Below are 22,798 nucleotides of genomic sequence, written 5' to 3' on the forward strand. Positions count from 1 at the left end.
AGGGTGCCTATATATACCAGGTGGTCGATTTTGAGGAGGGACAGGAGCAAAGCCATCGTCATTTATTTGGTTTCTTGGTGGCCATTGATTCTGCAAGCCCTGGAATTCTTGTCAGGTTCCAGAAGACAGGATTGTTGCCTCACCCCATAGAAGTTGTTCTTCAAAGTTCAATGTGTCTCTGAGGGTGTCTGGTATTGTGGACTGGAGTGCCATCCCCATGCTGATACCATTCAGCTCTAGCCTTTTCATCAGAGCTGGGTGAGCCAACCAATGTCTGGTTCCCAAGTAGGGAAAGTGAATGACAATGAACAAATGTCTAAGGACACATTGTCTGCAAAAATACCTGTTTTCTTCTCTTGACAGGATCCTTTAAGGAGCAGGATTATGCTTTGGGGATACTTCTGAGTGCAGCCTTTGTTCCCAGGTGAGCAGCTATGAGTCCTTTTCTCCAACTCCAACTGAGACACTTCTATATATATATATATATATATATGGAGGTTTTGGTGTCTTCGGGTGTCTTCCCGTGTAAGAGTCGGGGTGTCTTACACGGGAAGACACCCGAAGACACCAAAACCTGCATTCCTGTACCCGTGAAAATCTACGAAAGCATATATATATATATATATATATATATATATATATGTATATGTATATGTCATCCATGCCCTGGTAACTTCCACATGAGACCAGAGTAACAAACTCTACTTAGCTCTGCAGTTGGGACTGTTTCAGCAGCTTCAACTGATTATAGAACGCCTGTCAGTTGAAGGACGCACAGCTGCTAAGAACACAACACGCCTGTTCTAAAACTTCCAAAATGGTTTACCACTTTATTTGGATGACAAGCACAAGGTGATAGTTGTTACTTTGGGGAAACCATGAACCGATTCATGCAGTGCCTTCTGCTATCTGGAGAGCAGAATAAACTCTTTCTTTGAACCAAACCTCAGTGTCATTGTGACTCCTTGCTCCCTGTTCTGGGAGCAACACTCACCCTACCAATTGGTAAAGTCTAATAAGGCTACATTTCTTGGTGCATTGGCCGGGAATCTTAATTAAGATTAATTAATCTAATTAGATATGCAAAAAGTTGGTGTTAGAAGTTGAGTTGCACTCTGTCTCCTTCTGTGTGCCATTTAGATGCAGAAATGAGTTTATACTTACTCAGCATGGTCACCAAGTCAGTATCTACTGTGGGTTCTTAAGCATTCTGAATACAGTGTGTGCTCTTTCTTTGCTGTTTCTTTGAGTTCTGATGTCACTTATCTGAAAGTCAGCATTAGTTGCTTATTCCTCCTGTTTAATAGGAATACCCTTTCAAACTGTTATCAGATGTTTTCTTATAAGAAAATTCAGCCATACAGCAGGTAGCACTTAACCAACTGTAGTGCCCTAATTTTAGCTGAACCACTGTCCTAAGTCAATTAAGTACGTGAATATGTATATCAAGATTAAAATTACTTGCAGATAAATAATAATAGGGGGAAACTGTCGGAAAAAGTCAATCAACTTTCAAGTGCAGCCCAACAAAACTCCCTTTCGCAGTGAATATTCTGCAGAAAGAATTTAAAACAAGCATATCTTAGAGGCAAAGGTAGGATAATTACAGTAGTATGCTACCTTCCGAGAGGATCTCATTCTTTTGTGATTTAATCTCTGCCTGCAATTTGTGTGTGTATATGCTATAATCTTTGACCAAACTGCGGGAGGCAGTGGAAGACAGAAGTGCCTGGCGTGCTTTTGTCCATGGGGTCACGAAGAGTGACGGACATGACTAAACAACATGCTATAATCACATTTAACCTTGAGAAAAGCCAGCATCTGGTACATTTTTTGTGTGCTTTTAAGCTTTCTGTTTGTGTGAATAATTTTAGATGCCAGAGTATCACCTGCAATCTTCTGCAATTATCACCTGTGTTACCTTGTTAACGTACTTCATCTTTGTGTCAGTGTCACACACACACAAGAGAGAGAGAGAGAGAGGATGAGGAGGAAAGCGAGGAGGAAAATGTTGCTGGGATTGAAGAATTTAGAAGGACTTAGAAAAGGAGGTGAAGTGGACAAAAAGGCAGTACAAAAGGGTAATTTTTTTCGGGGTAAAAAACCCAAAGGCCCCATACCCCTGCCTGGTCCAATCTGGTGGCCCCGCCGGGTGTATGACCCCTTGGAGCTGCTTAACGCCAAGGGCAACCAGCCTCAACACACTTTTACTATGCAACATGCGCCGTTTACAAGCGCGGATGTTTGCAATTGGAAAAACCAGAATCTTTCTTTTGAAGAGGATCCAGCTCCAGTTTAGTTTAGGTATAATTTTTTCCCCCCCACGTTTTTTGTTGTTGTTATTGTATTGTTTATAAATTGTTCTTAAGGGGAGATGGTCAATGCTGCCTGGGAGTGGGCCCCAGCCAATAGGGGCAAATGCACTGGGACACCCAATCTCAGTGATCATAGGCAGGAGGAGGAGTTACGCTAAGACCAGACCACGTCATTCCCAAGGAGGCAGGTTTAGTCGTTGTTTGAAGGCTATCTCTGCCTCCGGGTCTGATCCTGACTAGAAGGATACTGGAATCAACAAGGGAGACCCACACGACCTTAAGGAGCTGTTGTGCAATGCCAGGTCAATGACTCACATGACGGCTGTCATCCATGACTTGATTGTGGATGGAGGACTTGACCTGGCATGTGTAAGAGAGACTTGGTTGGATGAAGCAGATGGGCCGGTTCTTGCCGCTGCTGGTCCACCAGGTTTCTCTTACGCACAGCAACCAAGGTCTTATGGGTGGGGAGGGGGGGTGTTGCAATGGTTTTTAGGAAGTCATTAGTTTGCACCAGACGTCCTATTGGGAAGATCCAGTTTTCTGAGTGCATGTTCTGGAAGTTGGGCAATAGGGGCAGTACAGGATTCCTCCCCGCTGCACCAAGGATTCCCTGCCCGAGCTGCTTCAGGTAATGGCGGATGTTCTCCTGGAGACACCTAGTTTGGTTGTCCTAGGGGATTTCAACATCCATGCTGACACAATCTTACAAGGAGCTGCTCGAGACTTCGTGGAAAGCATAGCCTCCATGGGGCTGTCCTTGAATAAGCCTGGCCCAACTCAGTTGCAGACATGCCTTAGACCTGGTGTTCACTTGTATGCATGTATGTTGTTGTTGTCTTTAGATGAAAACAAAGCAAATATATCCTTACAAGTCTTAAGTGTGGTAGTAAAATCTGATTCAAATGATACCTCCAGAGAGCAAATAGCAAAAATGAGTTTTTAACAGAATAGTGGCTTGATCATAGAAGCAGGTACATCTTAAGTGCATAGGTATCTAGATCCTGCCTGACTGTGAGGCCAAAGCTGATCTGATTCATTGAGCCGAAAAGAGTCCCAACCTTGTTATGAAAGTATCTCACAAATAACCAGGTACTTGAAGCTAAGTTTGATAGTGAAGAGGAGAAAGGTATTTATTTATATACAACTATCTCATTCTGTGAAAGTCCCATTAGACCAACTCCTTCAAAATCTGTTTTTATTAAGACAGATTTCTTTTTCTGAGAGAGGTTTCGGGCCAGTTCCCATGAACCGTTGTGTCAGTGGTTGTCAAGCAGCATGCTTATTATACCTCTATTTGTGCTAGCATTCTAAAGCTCCATAGAATCATACAAGTGCAGTTGGAAGGGACCCCTGGCCCAACCCCATGTAAGGGAGGAATCTCAAATAAAGCATCCATGACAGTTAGCCACCCAACCTATGATTAAAAAGTGAAGGGGGAGTCCACCTTCCAAGAGCCTGTTCAGCTGTCAAACAGCTATCAAGAGACAACTGCAATTATCACCTGATAAACATGTTCATGTGAACTGGCCTACAGTAACACAATACCTTTCTGTACCTTAAATGCTAATTGTTATGCTAATGCACTAGTCTTCAACTAGTGGGTTGGGACCCTCTAGTGAGTCGCAGCCTGATCCAAGGTGGATTGCAACAGAAGCACTACCACTGTGCAAATATATGGTAAAAGAAATTACAGTGGTACCTCGGGTTAAGTACTTAATTCGTTCTGGAGGTCCGTTCTTAACCTGAAACACCACTTTAGCTAATGGGGCCTCCCGCTGCCACCGCGCCGCCAGAGCACAATTTCTGTTCTCATCCTGAAGCAAAGTTCTTAACCCAAGGTAATATTTTCTGGGTTAGCGGAGTCTGTAACCTGAAGCGTATGTAACCCGAGGTACCATTGTATGTCCCAAAATATGTTTGGGTTCAAAGTGGGTATTGGGTCTGGAAAACGTTGAAAATACCTCAACTAACAAGACTAAAAAAACTCTATAATATTTTTTTCCTGCACTTATGAGCACCACACTGACAAGCAGTCTCTGTTTCAGGCATGCTTCCAGCTTCATAGCCATAATCCCATGTGAGTTCTGTTCCAGCCTTTACATGCCTAGAATGCAAACATATCACACAGTGAATAGAACAGCAACCAAAGGCAGCTGGATTTTTTATGCTCAACAGCTAAAACAGGGTGTAAAACTACCCACAAGCACAACTTCACACTTACCTATTGCAATGGGATTATTTTGTAATGAGGGGAAGGCACTCTACATAAGATCAGTCACTTTTACCTTGTGAGCAAAATGCATGCCATTTGGGGAGGTAAGAAGTTGATATCATGCAGAGAGGTCTTTTGCCATGAGGGTCCCATAAAAATGGGGACCCGGTGGCATGATGCCTCCTCTCCTTTCCTAAAACCAGCCCACTGTGACAACCTTTTCTATGCATAAAACAGCCTGACCAAAATGGGAGACGATTAAATCTATGTGCCCTCTTTCTCTGTGGCTGTGAGCCTGCCGTAAGTCAAGTGAGGTGATGGGGACTAGTGCTGCTATTAATATACTTTCTTGTGCAAATGTTAGTTTAGAAAAAAAATCTCTAAAGTGCTCTTGTTCTGGCTTCTTTGTGAGCTAAACCATAGTTCCTGATTTGCATGCAGTGGAAAACTATAATTAATTGCCGTTTCTTGGTTTCTTTTTCCATTTCTACAGGTACACAAGGCTTGTGCAAATCCAATTACGGCTTAATTATGGCTTGTTTCCTTAACCAGGATAAAGGAAACAAATCATTGATCAGTTTAGTGTACTGAGCTGTTCCTTGCCCCTTGAAGTCATGTAAGTTAAGCACCCACTTCTGTCATAATAGCGCATGCAGAGATGTGCCATTATAGCTTAAGCAGCAACTGAGAATCTCACACAGACACACATTTTGTCTTTATAAAAAGAACTCCTGCCACAGTATTTTTCTAGCAAAATAAAGTATTGGTTGGATGGCAGCAAAGTGTGTGCTGAAACCTAGGCTGTAAAGATAAACGTCAAAGCACAGGTTCTAGGTTTTGTACTCTTTCACCGCCCCCCTAGTTGGAAACATTTTTTTGCTCTTTCAGTGGGATGAAGATGAAAACAATAAAATACATCAAACCTGTTTGTGAAGAATGCCACCCACTGGAAATTTCTGTCGTGGGTCTCTACAAATACACTCTGTACAAAGAGATTAGGGGAGCAGCTGTGCTGTAAACGGAACAAACCAATGAAAGTTAAAATGACAGGTTCTGCTATTAATATACTTTCTTGTGCAAATGTTAGTTTAGAAAAAAAATCTCTAAAGTGCTCTTGTTTTACAGCAAGATCTTCCCTTTGATCCCAAAACAGATACTTAACATCAACAGTACAGGAGGCAGAGCAGGGATCTACTTTTAAACGAGTAAGATTTTGTGACAATAATATTGAGATGACTATGCATTGCTTTATTGCCCGTGTTCCTGAAGAATCTTGATCTGACAGCCAAGGGCAATCCTGCTAGAACAGCAGTGTGGGTGCTTGAAAATAGGGGAGACACACTGGCACCCTTCTCAATGCCAAACTGCTAAAGCAAAAGGATCACTCTCTCTGGGATGCTAGGCAGTAAAAGGGAAGAACATTGCTCAGGGACCAAACCTCTGCCTCCATGGAGGGGGCTGCCAGCACAGGACAGGGTTGGAATAGCAGCTGCAGACATGCACAGCAAAGAATCCCAGTTAACTTGAATGCAGCAAGCCTCCTATGTCTGAGCGAAACAAGCATTTCATACTATCTTGCAAGCTAAGCCTTGAGGGTTAAACACCCAGCCACACACAGTATGAAGGAGGACCTCCGTGAACTGCAGGCAAAATGCCAGACATGAGATTGGACATGTGCCTGCTGATGCACAGGCAAGCTGGAAAGCTGACAATGGTGCTGACTGAGGATCTCAGCTGTTAATGTAGGGAAGGGTGGGGAACTTTTGTCCTTCCACATTTTGCTGGACTACAGTTCCCATCATCACTGACCACTGGTCTTGCTGGCGGGGGCTGATGAGAGCTGCAGTCCAACAACATCTGGAGGGCCACAAATTTCCCTCCCTTGTAGGGAAACAGTAAGCCAAGGCCATAAAAGATACTGGCATGGTGCAGCCAGTAATGCCAAAAGCAAAAATGGGGCCTGGGGACCAGATGTGCACTGTTTACAAGGGAGGGAGGTGGTTCATATTCAGAATAGATTTCTGCAATACAATAGCCGGCTTTAAACCAGACACACATACCACTGTTACTTACATTAAGAAATCTGCCCACATTGCCTTCCTTGGTTGCATCCAGCAAACATGGGCTCTCCTTATTCTTTAGGAATGCTTTGCTATCTTCCGTTGCTTGCTTTTTATGAGCAGATTCTCTTCTCCCTCTCTTGAAACTTTTCTTGTGTATATCTTGAGTCCAGAATAGGTCCTTGCTTTTTTTTTTAATCTCTCTGTCATCTTGCACAGCTGGCTTACTGTTCAAAGTGGTGTTGAAAAGAGGATTCTCTTTAACGCAGTCTACACTACCTTCGGACTGTACGATGCTCACCATTTCACCAAGCTCTTCTTGTAGACTTGATTCTGTCAACACACATTTCAGGATAGTGTATTATTAGCGAACATCAAGTTAAACTCGTCCAACAGTTTCAATATCAAACATTCATGCTGTTATTAAAAGTCTCCAGTGTACAATGACAAGTTGCTGTTTGGATGTTGACTGGCCTAACCCAATGATTCCTCGCCATCCTGGGAAAAAAACTGACAATTGGGGTACCTCAGGGTTCTGTCCTAGGCCTGGTGGTGTTCAACATCTTTTTAAATAACTTTGATGAAAGAATTGAGGGGATACTCATCAAATTTGCAGATGACACAAAATTAGGAGAGGTAGCAAATACCTCAGAAGATAGAATTAGGATTCAAAATTACCTCAACAGATTGGAGAACTAGGCCAAAATGAACAAAATGAATTTCAATAGGGACAAATGTAGAAGGCATAGGGACAAATATAAAGTTCTACACTTACGCAGGAATAACCAGCTGCACAAATATAGGAAATATGTGAAAAAATCTAGAGGTTTTAGTAGACCACATGCTTAACATGAGTCAACAGTATGATGAAGTAGCAATAAAAGCTAATGCTATTCCAGGCTGCATCAACAGAAGAACAGGGTCCAGATCAAGGGAAGTCAAAGTGCCACTGCATTCTGCCTTGGTCACACCCCACCTATAGTAACTTACTTTCATCTCCTTTCTTGGCTGTAGCAGTTAGTTTACTTCTTGATGATTTCTGGCACACAGAACTTCCATCATCATCTGAACTGGCATCAGCAATTCCCTCAGAAGAAAAGTTCATAATCAATAGTTTGTTCTTTGCTCAAAGCCTACACTTAGGGTTACCTTGACATGGTGAGGAATAAAATGGCCACTTTCCAGAGCCCAATGCCTTGCACATTGTAATGCAGGATTACCTGAAAATAGGGTCTGGAAATAAAAGGTATTTTATTTACGCTCCAATGTGCGGAAAGTATGTGACAGAAATCACTTTCCCCACTCCCCCTTGCAAGACATAAACATTCTGTGAATATTCTTTTGCCACCGTGATGTAATCAACTAAGATTTGCTAAGACATCCTCAGAGTAGACTGTAAATTTCAAAGGGTCTACTCTTTGACATAGCTGGATACAATTCGCTGTCTACTGTAGCAACTTTCCCATGGTCCATAGAAATTTTAGAATAGTATTTTCTGCCCACTGCACTCCCCTTTTCAATGGGCAGGCTGAACAAGAAAGCTTTTATCCACACTCGTTATCACTTCGCCTATGGTGACTTGAGGAGTAGAAGCAGCAGCAGCAGCTGTAGGACGACAGAGACTTGGCTACCTGCACCCTGTAATAGGAGTGGGCAGGTCATCCCCTCACTTCTCACAAAACAAGGGTACAATCTCACTGAGGTTAGAAATACACATTTTACATGGTGGAAAAGAGAAGGAAGTAGCAAGCTAGTAACAGATTTTGTTGTACCACAAATCATTTTGATAGCTGAGAAAAGAATAGACAGAGAAAGCAGGTGGAACTCCTTGAAGACAAAAAAAGGTAGAATTTTTACTAGTTGCCGCTGATGTTTCTGAAGAACAGATGTTCGAGTTTTCGGTCTTGTGACAGCTTCGTAAGTCTGAGTACTGTTACAGCTGTAGCTTTGACAACTCTGAATTCTAAAGAGAAATGGATAAAGGACTTTATGCAACTTGCACAATGAATTATAAAATATTCTTCCTATAAATTTTACAATTTCAAAAGGACAAAGCAAATTTCTTACCAAACATTATATGGAAGTTTTACAAGGCAGAAACATTAGCATTTAGTAGCATTTATACTCTGAAGACAATTTCCTATCACAGAGTTTTAAAGCAGGCTAAAGGTTAACCCACTTGTCAATATTAAGGGTTTTTGTTTTTTTTAAGTGTACATAAATTTAACTTCTTGAGCCTCAGATAAATGAGAGAGTCAGGGAATTAGGACCAAGTGTTCAAAATCCTTCGTGGCTTTTAGTTCTGAAGATGCAATCATATTGGAAGAAATGCTGAACTAAAGTTGACAAGCTGTTCTCTACTATTTCATTAGATATGTGAAATGTTATTTTTAGCTTGAAAGGTTTCCAGAACCGGTCAAACAAAAGACATTACCATGCTGCCACTACGATTGTTATTAACATTTTTTGTGCCAGTGGTATCGGGAAGGAACAACACAAAATATAAATGGCTGACCACTGCACTAGGCTGGACAAGGCCAGGGTCAATGTCAGCAACTGATAAGGCCAGTCCTTCCTTCCCAAGTGAGGGAGAAGGATGATCAGAAAAAAGGAAGGGAAGCCTGGGGGAAAGAATGCCTGAGATATTCACTTGCTCCAAACATAAAAAATGGCCTGTGCTGCTGAGTTTTTCTTTGATGGAGTTTACTGGCCATGGAGATCTTGGATAGAACTCACAGTGACTCCCAAAACTGTTACTTGAACTTACACACTTAGCTGATCTTCACCTTTTACAGGCAAAGATTTTTGCTTCCTAGTGGTTTGGATAACTTCAGTCTCTGAATCAGAACAGAACATATCCAGTTTTATCCTTTTTTTAAATAAAGTGTGGCTTCTGTCACCATTCTCTGTATCTTCCTCTTTAACCTCACCACCTTTATCTTTAGGTTGCCTGGATTCATCTTTGCTCATCAGTTTGCCTAAAGAAAAAAAGGATATATTCTATATTCTAGTATTTGCAGTGAAACAGATGGTTATGGGTGTTTGCAGAAGCAATGAATGCATTCAAAATTTTCCAAATATAAGTTTTAATCCTAACATTACTGACTCTAAAAGTGAACTCAGGCGATTAGTTCCAACATAACTGAGTCCAAATGGGGCCACTGAGAAACAAGAGAAAAATATCAGTATGTTCAGGGGAACCTCAAGGTCAGCACAACACAGTGTCTAAGGCGAAACTCCAATGAAGACTGAGGATGCTCAGCAGTCACAGAATGTGAAAAATGGGCGGAGGAAATCAGGCTGCCGGTGGAGTAGAGTATTCTGGAGGTCAGCATGGCTGCCCTTGAGTACTTGAGTTCTCATGGGTTTGGAAGTGAACCTGGGCCTTCCAAAAACAAGACGGTATTTTCTGCATAGCCTGGGAAATTGTTAGGCACATTGAACTTTGAATCATGAGCTTCCACGATGCACAAAACACTACCGTGTCAGTTGATAAGTGAGGGTGGGGGGAATGGAGAGGAAATGGGGGTGGGGAGGGAGTGGCCTGCCAAAGTCCCTAACAGCTTATCCTAAGCACCCTGGGGGAAGATTAGGGCTGGAGGGGCCAAGACATCCCTCCCTGTGTTATCTAGCAATGCTTCAGGAAGAAGGAAAGAAAAACACTTCTCCCCCTTCTCTCCATAATTCTCATCCCATTCCTGTTATGTAAGTATAAAATGCTCAGGTTCCAGAATAGCAATAAGCCCCAAACAAGCTCTCTATATAGCAGCTTTAAATAATTTCAGCGTGGTTTACATTCTATGGTAAGGATAATTGGGGTTATTTAAATGAATCAAATTGATTTCTCCATATATGGAGGGATCCATGCTGGCTGCAGGCAACACCGGGCTTACATGCTTCTTACAATGGGTATTTTGGATTTGGACTTCTTTTTTAAAAAACTAAGCAGGAGTTGGGGCATGATTTATTCAAGTGTGGGCAAGACACCCATCTGTCTTCTCTCTTCCTGTGAATGCCAGGCGTGCTGGGCCATTATGCAGACTGAGAAGACTTTGTGCATCTCCAGTTCTCTCTTTGGACCTGGTATTTGGAAGATGGCCACCACATAGTTAAAACTATAGAGTTAGTTTCCACAAGAGGTAGGGATGCCCACCAGTTTGGATGGCTCCCCCAAGACAAGAGAGGGATGGGTTCTGCCATGTTTACTGTACATATGTATAAGCTCATAACACTTGGAACCTATTTTTACCATCCATTTCCTGTATGAACAATCAATATTCCAGTTACTGCCTCACAAGTGTCTAATGTTAACCATGAATTTTCTACCAAGATACGCAGGTTTTACTTTGGAACTATTTGAAGGATGGTTCTCCCCCCCCCCAAGGTGACTTTTGGGTGGGATTTGTATTTTGGTGACTGTTTTAGTATGTTGAAAAGTAAAATGCAATGAATGTAAGTAAGAATATAGTTTATATAACTAAAGGAAATGGAAGAAGATAGGAGGAGAGATAAGACTGGAGGAGGGCAAATGTTGTCCCTATTTTCAAAAAGGGGAAAAGAGAGGACCCAAATAATTACCGCCCAGTCAGTCTGACATCAATACCAGGGAAGATTCTGGAGCAGATCATTAAGCAAACAGTCTGTGAGCACCTAGAAAGGAATGCTGTGATCACCAATAGTCAGCATGGATTTCTGAAAAATAAGTCATGTCAGACTAACCTGATCTCGTTTTTTGACAGAATTACAAGCCTGGTAGATGAAGGGAACGCAGTGGATGTAGCCTACCTTGATTTCAGCAAGGCATTTGACAAGGTGCCCCATGATATTCTTGTAAAGAAGCTGGTAAAATGTGGTCTTGACTATGCTACCACTCAGTGGATTTGAAACTGGCTGACTGACCAAACCCAAAGGATGCTCATCAATGGTTCCTCTTCATCCTGGAGAAGAGTGACTAGTGGGGTGCCACAGAGTTCTGTCTTGGGCCCAGTCTTATTCAACATCTTTATCAACGACTTGGATGATGGACTCAAGGGCATCCTGATCAAATTTGCAGATGACACCAAACTGGGAGGGGTGGCTAACACCCCAGAGGACAGGATCACACTTCAAAATGGCCTTGACAGATTAGAGAACTGGGCCAAAACAAACAAGATGAACTTTAACAGGGATAAATGTAAAGTATTGCACTTGGGCAAAAAAAATGAGAGGCACAAATACAAGATGGGTGACACCTGGCTTGAGAGCAGTACATGTGAAAAGGATCTAGGAGTCTTGGTTGACCACAAACTTGACATGAGCCAACAGTGTGACGCGGCAGCTAAAAAAGCCAATGCAATTCTGGGCTGCATCAATAGGAGTATAGCATCTAGATCAAGGGAAGTAATAGTGCCACTGTATTCTGCTCTGGTCAGACCTCACCTGGAGTACTGTGTCCAGTTCTGGGCACCACAATTCAAGAAGGACACTGACAAACTGGAACGTGTCCAGAGGAGGGCAACCAAAATGGTCAAAGGCCTGGAAATGATGCCTTATGAGGAACGGCTAAGGGAGCTGGGCATGTTTAGCCTGGAGAAGAGGAGGTTAAGGGGTGATATGATAGCCATGTTCAAATATATAAAAGTATGTCATATAGAGGAGGGAGAAAAGTTGTTTTCTGCTGCTCCAGAGAAGCGGACACGGAGCAATGGATCCAAACTACAAGAAAGAAGACTCCACCTAAACATTAGGAAGAACTTCCTGACAGTAAGAGCTGTTTGACAGTGGAATTTGCTGCCAAGGAGTGTGGTGGAGTCTCCTACTTTGGAGGTCTTTAAGCAGAGGCTTGACAACCATATGTCAGGAGTGCTCTGATGGTGTTTCCTGCTTGGCAGGGGGTTGGACTCAATGGCCCTTGTGGTCTCTTCCAACTCTATGATTCTAAGATATTTGCATATGTATATCTATTTGTGAAAAAGCAATAAAAAAATAAAAAATATGGACTACATTAAATTACCTGAGTATGTACAAATGAAAGTTCCTTTGTCAATGTCATCAAGGCAACGGACTCCCCAGCCCTTCTTTTCAGTTTTGAAGACCTGCAGCCGAACCTGAAGACCATGCTGCACTAATCTGTTCTGGCACATAATCTTGTCACAGCTGCATAACACACTGCATTCATAAATTCTGCCACAAAAAGAAAACAGCAGCATTACAGGTTCAATATTTCAGAGGGTGGGGAGAGCAGCTGAGTGAAGAATGCTGAGGACAAGAGGATCCTCTTGGAGCTCCAGCACTTTCTCAGGAGCTGCTGCATGTTTAGATGCGGAAACTAAAGCAGCAATATGCACCGCTAGCATAACTGCTAGCACCTACAATATTTGGAATACCTACAGAAGAAAATACAAGCCTCAATGCAAGAGATCCACATTGCTATAGGAAACAGCAAATGTATGAATAGTATGAGGCTGAGTTAGGCTTAATTAGCGCAAGGAAATGAGAAAGCAAGAGGAGCAGCAACATACAACAAAGGGATCCTAGCATGGAAGTACCAACAGTACAGTGGGATGATGCATTCTGAAAATGTATAGCCCACACATTCAGTATTTATAGTTAGGGGCTTGTATCAAACACTGCAGTTCCAACTTGCACAGAAAACGTCCACCTGCACAAAGGAATTTCTCCCTCCTTAACCCTGCAGCCTGCTGGGCACCCTCGAAATCTGCTCCAGAGTGTTGGGTCAGGTGGGAGGAACCATTTTTATCAGGGCATAATGCCCATATTTTTGGTTGTTAAAGTATGTTTCTATTTATTTAGCTCACCTTTTAGCATGTCATCCCATACAGCTCAACACAAACAAATTGTAAACTTCATAAAAAGGTTTGTGCAGAAAAGCTTGTATTGACCAGTTGTCAAAATGTCCATAATCATGTGGCCAGACACACCTTAGACAGGAGAGCACTCCACAACCTGAGGGCCATTTAGGAAAAGGCCATCTCATGCAACACTGTCTTATGAACCTTACAGGTAAGCAAATGTGCCAATAGGGACTCCCCTGGAGATCTCAAAACCTCGGCCACTTAACATTCTAGAGTTAGAAGAGTTAGAAGGGACCACAAGGGTCATCCAGTCCAAACCCCTGCAAAGTAGAATCTTTCACCCAATGTGTAGATGAGATTAAGATTCTCATGCTCCACTGACTGTGCTATCACTCCATCATCATCATTATTATATGTATAAACTAGTTATTATTAAAGCATACATAACACATTTCAAGTACTTCAAAAAGATAAAGCAATATTATTAACTTAAAGTAATCATCCTGCAACAACATAAAAACTTTTATCTCAGCTTACTAAAAGCTGAACATCAATGTAGGTTAGAGTATCATACTATCTGACCCAAATTAAGAGTCAAATACAGGAAAGTACTTGCTTGGCATCTAAACGTTGATACTGATGGTGCCAGGCCAATGTATCTTGCGATAAATTTATAATATAAATAAAGGAACTGCTAGTACATGAGAACCACAATTTCCATCGTATTTGTTGCCCAATCTTGTCTACTAGGATCCAGGATACCCTTTTTCTTAGTTGTTTTTTTCTGGGGCAAGTTCAATGCTACACTTTTCTTCTGTTAAGCTGAAAGCTGCCACTTAAAATAGAACAGCAAAGCAATGGGGTTCCCATTCTCTACATGACCAAAACAAGACAGCTTGAATTAAGGACACAATGGAACCACAATGTCTGGCCTTCAGGTAAAAATAAAGTTGGGGTTGCATACCCGCTGGGCACAGGTCCATCGAGTCTTTTATAATTATATCCATTAGATGCTTCTTTTCCTGAAGACACGGAAGCTTCATGGCAGTTTCTTTCAGTTAGAAGCAGACATGCACATTTTGTCCTAGAAAGCACACAGTAGATCTAGTGCAAATAAGGATATGAAATAAAGCAATATAGCCCATTTACTCTCTGGACATGTGTTTAATCATTAAATTTTCAAAGGAGCTGATAGGTAGCACAGCAAGCCAATAGCTGTCTCAAGAAAGACAGCTTAGCCAGCAAGTTAAATATTACGATCCTTTCCATTTAACAGAGCTGCTTATTTAAAGCTTTTTATGTTCTCTGCATGTTTAAAAAGACTTTTCAGTAAACAGTTTTGAAAAGTACATTAGTGTACCCCACTGTCAGGCTTCAAGGTGTCCAATTCCTCCCCCAGGGGCAACCAAAAAGCAGATAAACGAGAAGAGTTCTTACCACATAATTTATTCAGAGAGAGAGACACGAAGGAATGCAGTCTCTATTAAATAATGGCATTGCTCCGAGTAAAGTCCAATCCCCTCCGTCTCTCCTATTCTATGTCATCGCTGCACCGGCTGATCTGAGCTTTCTGCCTGAGGTTTCTGTTCTACTACTCTCAATGCCCGCCTGGTCCTGGGAGAGCGGGGATCAGGAATGCTTTCCAAGGACACTGAGTCTGTCAGCTGTCTCTCCCCCAGTGCTTCTTCTTGCTGTTCCTCTCCCAATATTCCCCAGATTTTCTCCTTTGCAGTCTCTGAACTATGGCCTTCTGCAAACCACTGTTCTAAATCTATACTGTCCTCCTGTTCTTGGGAAGGTTCAGGAGAAGGGGGGGGGGGCTCCCACCATTCCTCCTTAGTCCAGCCCCCAACACCCACTCTTTAAATTAAACCCAGGAATAGAATACAGTGTCCATGCTTGAACTCTGATTATTTGTAGAAATCAGGTAAGTCCTCACCTTTGGCAATGCAGTTTAAAGCTGCTAACTCTTTGCAAATCTGTAGATTAAATGCTGCACACCACTCTGCCTCAATATACATGTAAATATGTCCAAGGGTATTTGCAGTGCTGAACAGTAAGTTTAGAATACATACCTGTCTGTGCATCCATCTGTGCAACTGCATGAGTCAATAAACATGCTGGAGAAATTGTTCAAGAAGTATCCATGGGGCCAAGAGACCTTCCGATATTTAAAGTAAGGTAGTCGGTCGTGGTCTATGTCATTACAGAAAGAAACTGGTATTGTCTCTGCCCCGTTGCTGATATCAAAATCAAACACAAAGGGCTGGCAACTAGGATTGTTTCTAAACACCTGTACATAGGTATTGAAAGAAAAGTGATCTAAATATAAGTAAGTGCACTCTGTCTGAAACAAATAATTCTGAACATCTTGAAAATTTCTCAGACTCCTTCCACAGGGAGCTTTGTATATAACATTGTGTGACTTTGACACATAATCTGGTTTGGCATGCCATCTTTGGAAGCGACACAGCATTGGCAGATGAAGAGGGTTTTCATCCTTGTATGAATTCCATGGCCTTTTGGCAAGACATTCTTTAGAGCATACATGATCCTCATAGGGGAATTTTGAAGACACTTCTGCAGGTTCGCCTCTACTCATTGAATGTATCGCCTCCTTTATCTTCATTCTTCTGTTTACAAGCACACATGCAAGTGTTGGAAGAAAAATATGTCAGGCAATCAGTAAGTTAGTTAACATTTGTTCAGATACAATTGTTGATTGAATTCACTCGTTTCAAGCCACAAAAGTGAGCATTTTGATCACATTTGCATTCTGCATCTATCTTATTAATAATGGTCAGAGGAGAATATGTGTGGCAAATTGCTGACATCAGTTATGAATGTTTTTCATTTGGTATCCAGAAACCTCTGTCTAAAGGAGCTCCGGGGTGGAGGAAGAAGGGCATGCCCCAAGCACTGGATTCTGACTTTGTCCACCTGAGCCAAACTCACTTTCTGGTCAGGGGTGTGGGGAGGAGAGGAGGATAGAAAGGGATCCCTAGAGGCCTCTGTGTCACCTTCAGCCTACAGAATGAGGATTGGGTCCTTTCCTCCTGAGCAGAGCTGCTCAGATCCTGAAGGGAGGTTAGACAGGAAGACTGGTTTAGAAAACGGGGCAGAATTAGGGAGAAAGTAGAGGAAGGAGGCCAGAAGGGGAAGGCAACCTGGGGAAATGAATGGGCAGACCAGAAAGGGACAGGCACTGTGGTAGAGATGATGGAAGTCTATATGCAGGTCTTACATAACCAGTCACACTTGGACTAGGGATGGGTGAATCACTACTTCACTACATTTCCCTATCAGTGATCCATTCCTTCCTCCCCATTACCACAATGAAGGGCATTTTAATGGAAATTTTGGGCCATATTCCATGCACTTTGGTTTGTACTCTATGAGGTGTTGTTATCCTACTGACTGCACAGTGGTTCAGGTGACTTCAACGGTTTTGTCCACCTCAAAACGTGGAATGAACAAAATCCTCAAGCACCCCTATCTGTAGGGTTCTAGATGGTTTTGTTGTTCCTAATTTTTACAAACTCCTAAGAAATAAAAGCAACAAAAATATGGTTTACTCACAAAGAAAAATCATCTCCAGGATTCTCTATAATTTCACTTGAGGCAGAAGGATGTAAACCAGGCTCAAATTTCTGCACATCTTCTTCAGTAACAGCATTATTTACTTTGAAAAGTAAAATATAAACTCTAGCAATATACATTTTAGATGCAATTAAGAACAGTCACAATTAAATGCAGTACAGACTTTTATTTAAACCAATAATGATTTGTAAATATGCATATATTAACAAAGGTCTTAAGACAGCATTTTAAGTGCATTGTTTTAATATTGAATTATTTCACACATGACAAGAAACTTCTGCTGTCATCAGCCTGAGTGTCTTCAGTTGTATTATGCCAATTCCACCCTCATGCTTCAAATCACTGTGAAACTTTGGGGATCTGAGGACATACGGGGTATATTTTATCCTACCTCATCCCTGACTCCCAAGAAAGCTGGTGATTTTAAGGCAAAAGAATTCTGTGACTATTGTCAAAACAGAAATCAAAACAGAAATCAACATAATGGATTAATTTGCCACTCCCAGGACTGCAACATATTTGCACAGAATAGGGGGTGGTGGCTTTGTCCTTTGGAAAGATAGAATATGTCAAACACCGTAAGTGGCATTCAACCAAATTTTGCTCAGAATAGAATCATTAAAATCATTGAACAGGACCAAGTTAATTAATTTCACTGGGTGAAATGTCTGAGTAAAACTTAGTTGAATACCACCCAAATGTTATAGATTTCTTCCAACACTTCAAGAGCTCAAGAGCCAAACTAGAGGCAAGGTTGGTGACTGATGTGTTGGTGATCAAATCCATTTAAATCACTAGTCAGTAAGACTTGATTTAAATCACTAGTCAGTTAGACTTGATTTAAATCATTTTTTTAACAGAAAGACTCATTCTTGCTGGTATAATCTTAATATTTACAACCAGATGAAGGTTTCATTTTTGGAATAATAAATTTTCAGAATATTTTTTACAGTTATATCAAAAATTACTGATTTGGTTATACTATTAGAAATACATAGACAGATAATTATTAAATTATTGTGAGTTTTAACAAGTTAACTGTTTATATTTGAACTTTTCTGCTGTACTTTATTGGAAGGAGAAAAATAATCATTTCCTTAATAACAATTTAAACAATTTATTTAAGTAAAACAGTAACATTATAGCATATGTGTCAGGGGTTCAGGAGCAGAGGCGAGGGCAAGGGAGGAAACAGAGAGCGAGGGGGAGGAGGCAGAAGAAAGGATGAGTGATGACGACGACCCGAGATCTCCGAGTCTTTCCAGCGAATCAGAAGATTCACAAAAAGGAGCACCAGTGGCCAGGGCAAGGGGGGAGACTAGGGGGACACCCCAGGAAGATAGAGCCAGAGGGGACTCAGAGGGGAGCAGTTGGAAATCGGGACCAGCGTCACCGCTAGAGAGCAGGGATGAGGAAGGGCGCCAGGGATCAAGCGCTGGCAGCTCGCAACAGGAGGGAGGGCACGAGTCAGGAGTGGCCACACCTTCATCGGGGAGCGAAGTAACGGTTAGACGGAAAGTGGAAGGTTGGGCGCGCGCGCCAAGTTCAAATGCACAGGAAGGTGGCGCAGTAGGCAGCCCGGAAAGGGAGCCAGGTCCTAAAGCCCGGCGCAAGGAGACAGGAGAGTCCGGGGGGTCAGCGTCAGAAGAATCCCGGAAGGAAGAGACCCAGGGGGGCAGAGGGACCCAGAGGAGAACAGTCAGGCGGAAAAGGTGGAGCAGGGCTAGGATATTAAGTTGGTGCGCAAGGGGCGGAGACTCAGACGGAGCTTCGCCGATCTAAGCATAAGACGTAGGGTTGCACGCAGCAGCTCGAGAATGGAGACTGTAACTCAATAAAGACTTTTATTTAACGATCGCTGGCTGGCGTGATCCTCTGTGAGCTAGGATCTGGAAGCAACCCTGACAGTAAGCTCCGTCTCATCAAATTGTGGGCATCCACGGCCTCGCGGAGAGGAGAGAAAGCGGGTGCCTACAAGAGAGCTCACGAACGGCAGACAATATGACGGCCGAACAGCAAATAACGGAACTCAGAGAAGCAGTTTCACGACTGAATGCCGAGGCGCTGGCGTCCAGGAAGAGAGAGGAGGAAGCAGCTGCCGCCTACAGGGATCTCCAGGTCAGGTTGGACGTGCTTACGAAGCAAGGGCAACAGACACCCAAACCAGAGGGGATTGGGTTGGGGAGACGCACAGGCGGTCTGGTCTCTCACTTTGATGGGAATTTGCAACAGTACCCCAACTTTAGAGCAGACGTAATGTGTGCACTGCAACTGCTGCACAAAGACTTTAGAGATGAACAAGAGAAAGTGGGGTTCATCATGTCCCATTTGCATGGAGACGCTAAAGCATGGCTGCGCAATTTGTGGAGAGATAAGGATCCTGCGCTCCAAAATGCGGATGCCTTTATTAAAGCGATGGATGGGTGTTTTTTATCAAGCATTGACGTGGATCTTGCCCGAAAGGAGGTGCATGGACTAAGGCAAGGGAGGGCCAGCGTAAGGCAGTATCATGCCCGCTTTTTCGCTTTGGTCAGTGCCCTGGAATGGGACAGAGATTCGGCTCCTGTCAGAGACCTTTTTTGGGAGGGCTTGCACAACTCGGTTAAAGATGAGATTGCGAGGGGGGAGAGACCCCGGACCACGCAGGAGATCGTTCAGAGGGCGCTGGCGGTGGGGGTGCGGCTGGAAGAACGTCCGTGGAGCAGGGACGAAGGGCGCAGCGGGCGCGAAACAGCCAGGGGCTCCTCCTTCCTTCCCAGAGAAGCAGCGCGTGCGCAATCCACGCCTCCAACAGGGGAAGGGGTGGAACCGATGGAAGTTGGGAGTGCAAGGGCTCAGTCAGCAGCCAGAGCCCTAGCACCGGCAGCAGTGAAAGCGAAGCCTCCTAGAGGGAACAGGAAGTGTTATATCTGCGAGGATCCAGGGCATATGGCGAAAGAGTGTCCCCGGAGGCTCCACAAGCACACTGCAGCCTCAGCAATGGTGACTGCAGCAACGCAGCACGGAGAACCACAGCAGGGAAACGACGATGTCTGGCTGGAGGAAGAGGCACTGGGGCCCAGCCAGACGTGTCAGTGAAGCAGTCCCCAGAGATTTTACCGCCCATGGACCCCCTCCCGCCCAAGCCAGTAGTGAGGCTCACCGCATCGCTCCAGCTACCCAATGGAATCACCATGGACGTGCCAATCACCGTCGACTCGGGAAGCAATGCAGACTTCATAGGGCAGGACTTTGTCGACCGGCACGCTATACAGTTGCTGCCTGCCACGCTGCCCCTGCAGGTTGTCACGGTGGATGGCAGGGAGCTGCTAGGGGGGCAAGTGGTGAAGCAGACGCCACCTATGGTGCTGCGGCTTGGAAATCACAGGGAAATCATCAGCTTCAACGTCACTCAACTGTCAGACACGCCTATCGTATTGGGCATGAGTTGGCTGGACAAGCACAGCCCGACGCTGGCTTGGTACCAGAGGCAGCTGACCTTCGGCTCTTCCTTTTGTGCTGAACACTGCATCATGCCCCAGCAGGAAGGGGAGCAAGAGGAGTCACAGCTGCTGCTAGGCACGCTGCAAGCGATTCCCCACAAGTACGCAGAATTTTTGGAGGTTTTCTGCGAGAAGGAGGCAGACAAGCTACCCCCCCACAGACCATATGACTGCAAAATTGACCTGCTGCCGGGGGCGGCGCTACCCAAAGGGAAGCTGTATTCCATGTCTGAAGACGAACTGCAGGAACTCAAAGAGTTCATAGATCATAATTTGGAGCGCGGTTTCATCCGAGAGTCCCAGGCAGCGGGGGGCAGTCCTGTATTCTTTGTGAAGAAGCGAGACACGCCCCAAAAAAGACTCGTAGTGGACTACCGCATTTTGAACAGTGTGACCAAGCCATCGGACTTCCCCATGCCCCGAATCGACGACCTCCTCGCAAAAGTACGCAAGGGCAGCGTGTTCACCAAGTTGGACCTGCGAGGGGCGTACAACCTCATTCGCATGCGGGAAGGAGATGAGTGGAAGACAGCCATGTTCACGCCCCTGGGCACCTACGAATATAGAGTTATGCCTTTTGGATTGCAAAATGGCTCCCACGTTTTTCAAGCTTTCATGCATCACGTGTTGGCGGGGCTCCTCTACAAGACGTGCGTCTGTTTCTTGGATGACATCCTGATCTTTTCGGAATCGCAGCAGGAGCATGACAGACACGTCAGGGAAGTGCTGAGCAGGCTACAGCAACATAGGCTTTACGCCAAGCTGGAGAAGTGCCAATTCGACGTGACGGAGGTGGATTTCCTGGGCTACAAGTTGTCTGACAAGGGGCTCGCCATGGACAGCGCAAGGTTCGAGCGGTGTTGGATTGGAAAAGCCCACGCAACCGGAAGGTGGTCCAACGGTTTGTCGGCTTCGCGAACTTCTATCGCAAGTTCATCAAAGGCTTCGCTATGCAGACAGCGGCCATCACGGACACGCTCAGTTCCAAGAAAAAGAAGTTCATCTGGACAGCGCAGGCGGAGCAGTCCTTTCAGGCACTCAAGCGTCTTTTCGCGTCGGAAGAACAGCTGCTTCATGTCGACCCCAGCAGGCCGATGAGAGTTGAAACAGACGCCTCGGACAGGGCCGTCGGAGCAGTCCTGCTGCAGAAGGACCCGCAGGGGGTTTGGAGGCCGGGAGCGTTTTACTCCAGGAAGCGCAGCAAGTCCGAACAGAACTACACCATCTGGGACAGGGAGTTGCTGGCTATTCATGCAGCGTTCAAAGCATGGAGGCACTTCCTGATTGGAGCCAAGCACACGGTGCAGGTCTGCACGGACCACAAGAATCTGGAGCACTGGCGCACGGCACAGTTCCTGAACCAGAGGCAGATACGTTGGGCTGAGTTCTTTGCGAACTTCGACTTCCGAATAGAGTATGTCCCGGGGGACACCAACATCATGGCGGACGAGCTCTCCCGTAAGCCACAGTATCTGGAGGACGCCACGCCAGCGGCCGCCATGCACATCTTCGCACCAACAGTGTGGGCGTGCGCTGCGGCGACAGTGGACCTGGAGGCGGTGCGACGAGCGTTGCAGAATGACTCCTTCGCGCAAGCAAAGATGGCAGAGATGCAAAGGGGCACGGCAACGACCGACGGGTTCCAGCTGAGAGATGGATTGCTCATCCGCAAAGGGGCCATCTATGTGCCGGGAGACGAACTTCGCGCCAAGGTACTGCATCAGCTGCACGACGCGCCCACTGCCGGGCACTTTGGCAAGGAGAAGACGGTGGAATTAGTCGCCAGGGATTTCTGGTGGCCCGGAATGAGAGGGGAGGTCGCGGACTACGTGGCGAGGTGCGACACCTGCCAGAGGGCCAAACCAGTGCACAGACCGCCGGCCGGACTGTTGGAACCGCTGCAAACTCCGGTCAAACCATGGGAGAGAGTCGCCCTGGACTTCGTCACGGATCTGCCCAGTTCGAGGGGCAAGACGGCCGTGCTGGTGGTGGTGGACTTGTTCTCCAAGATGGCACATTTCATCCCGTGTGCGAAGGTGGCCACGGCGGAACAAACCGCCAAACTGTTCATAGACCACGTGTTCAAGGTTCACGGTCTGCCACGGTCTATTCTGTCCGACCGCGGGCGGCAGTTCATCTCGAATTTCTGGCAGAAGCTGATGGACTTCCTAAACGTCAAGATCAACCTGGCGTCGGCGAGACACCCGCAGACCAACGGGCAAGCGGAGCGGGTCAATGCCATCATGCAGCAGTACCTGAGATGCTATGCGAATCAACAGCCTGCGACGTGGGTGGATTACCTGCCGCTCGCCGAGTTCGCCTACAACAACAC

The 22,798-nt window shown here is 44.7% G+C and overlaps 1 protein-coding gene across 5 annotated transcripts in view; it reads right to left on the bottom strand.

Annotated features, from left to right (window-relative positions):
- Window positions 1-3,241: 3,241 nt before the first annotated feature.
- SETDB2 (SET domain bifurcated histone lysine methyltransferase 2) overlaps window positions 3,242-22,798 on the bottom strand; it is a 31,196-nt gene continuing 11,639 nt past the window's right edge. For 2 of the 5 annotated variants that reach the window (XM_082215769.1, XM_082215767.1), the window contains 10 exons: window positions 16,964-17,066; window positions 15,460-16,014; window positions 14,349-14,468; window positions 12,583-12,752; window positions 9,358-9,568; window positions 8,448-8,553; window positions 7,581-7,677; window positions 6,604-6,923; window positions 5,454-5,542; window positions 3,242-4,422 (listed from right to left, as the gene is read on the bottom strand). In XM_082215769.1, the coding sequence (XP_082071895.1) occupies window positions 4,305-4,422; window positions 5,454-5,542; window positions 6,604-6,923; window positions 7,581-7,677; window positions 8,448-8,553; window positions 9,358-9,568; window positions 12,583-12,752; window positions 14,349-14,468; window positions 15,460-16,014; window positions 16,964-17,066 (1,889 nt within the window). In that variant the 3' untranslated portion in view covers window positions 3,242-4,304. Of the gene's footprint in view, window positions 4,423-5,453; window positions 5,543-6,603; window positions 6,924-7,580; window positions 7,678-8,447; window positions 8,554-9,357; window positions 9,569-12,582; window positions 12,753-14,348; window positions 14,469-15,459; window positions 16,018-16,963; window positions 17,067-22,798 lie in introns of all 5 variants that reach the window. The other 3 variants (XM_082215768.1, XM_082215766.1, XM_082215770.1) reach the window with 2 other exon arrangements.

The sequence above is a fragment of the Podarcis vaucheri genome (assembly GCF_965113315.1).
Source record: "Podarcis vaucheri genome assembly, chromosome: 3".
Classification (NCBI taxonomy): Eukaryota; Metazoa; Chordata; class Lepidosauria; order Squamata; family Lacertidae; genus Podarcis; species Podarcis vaucheri.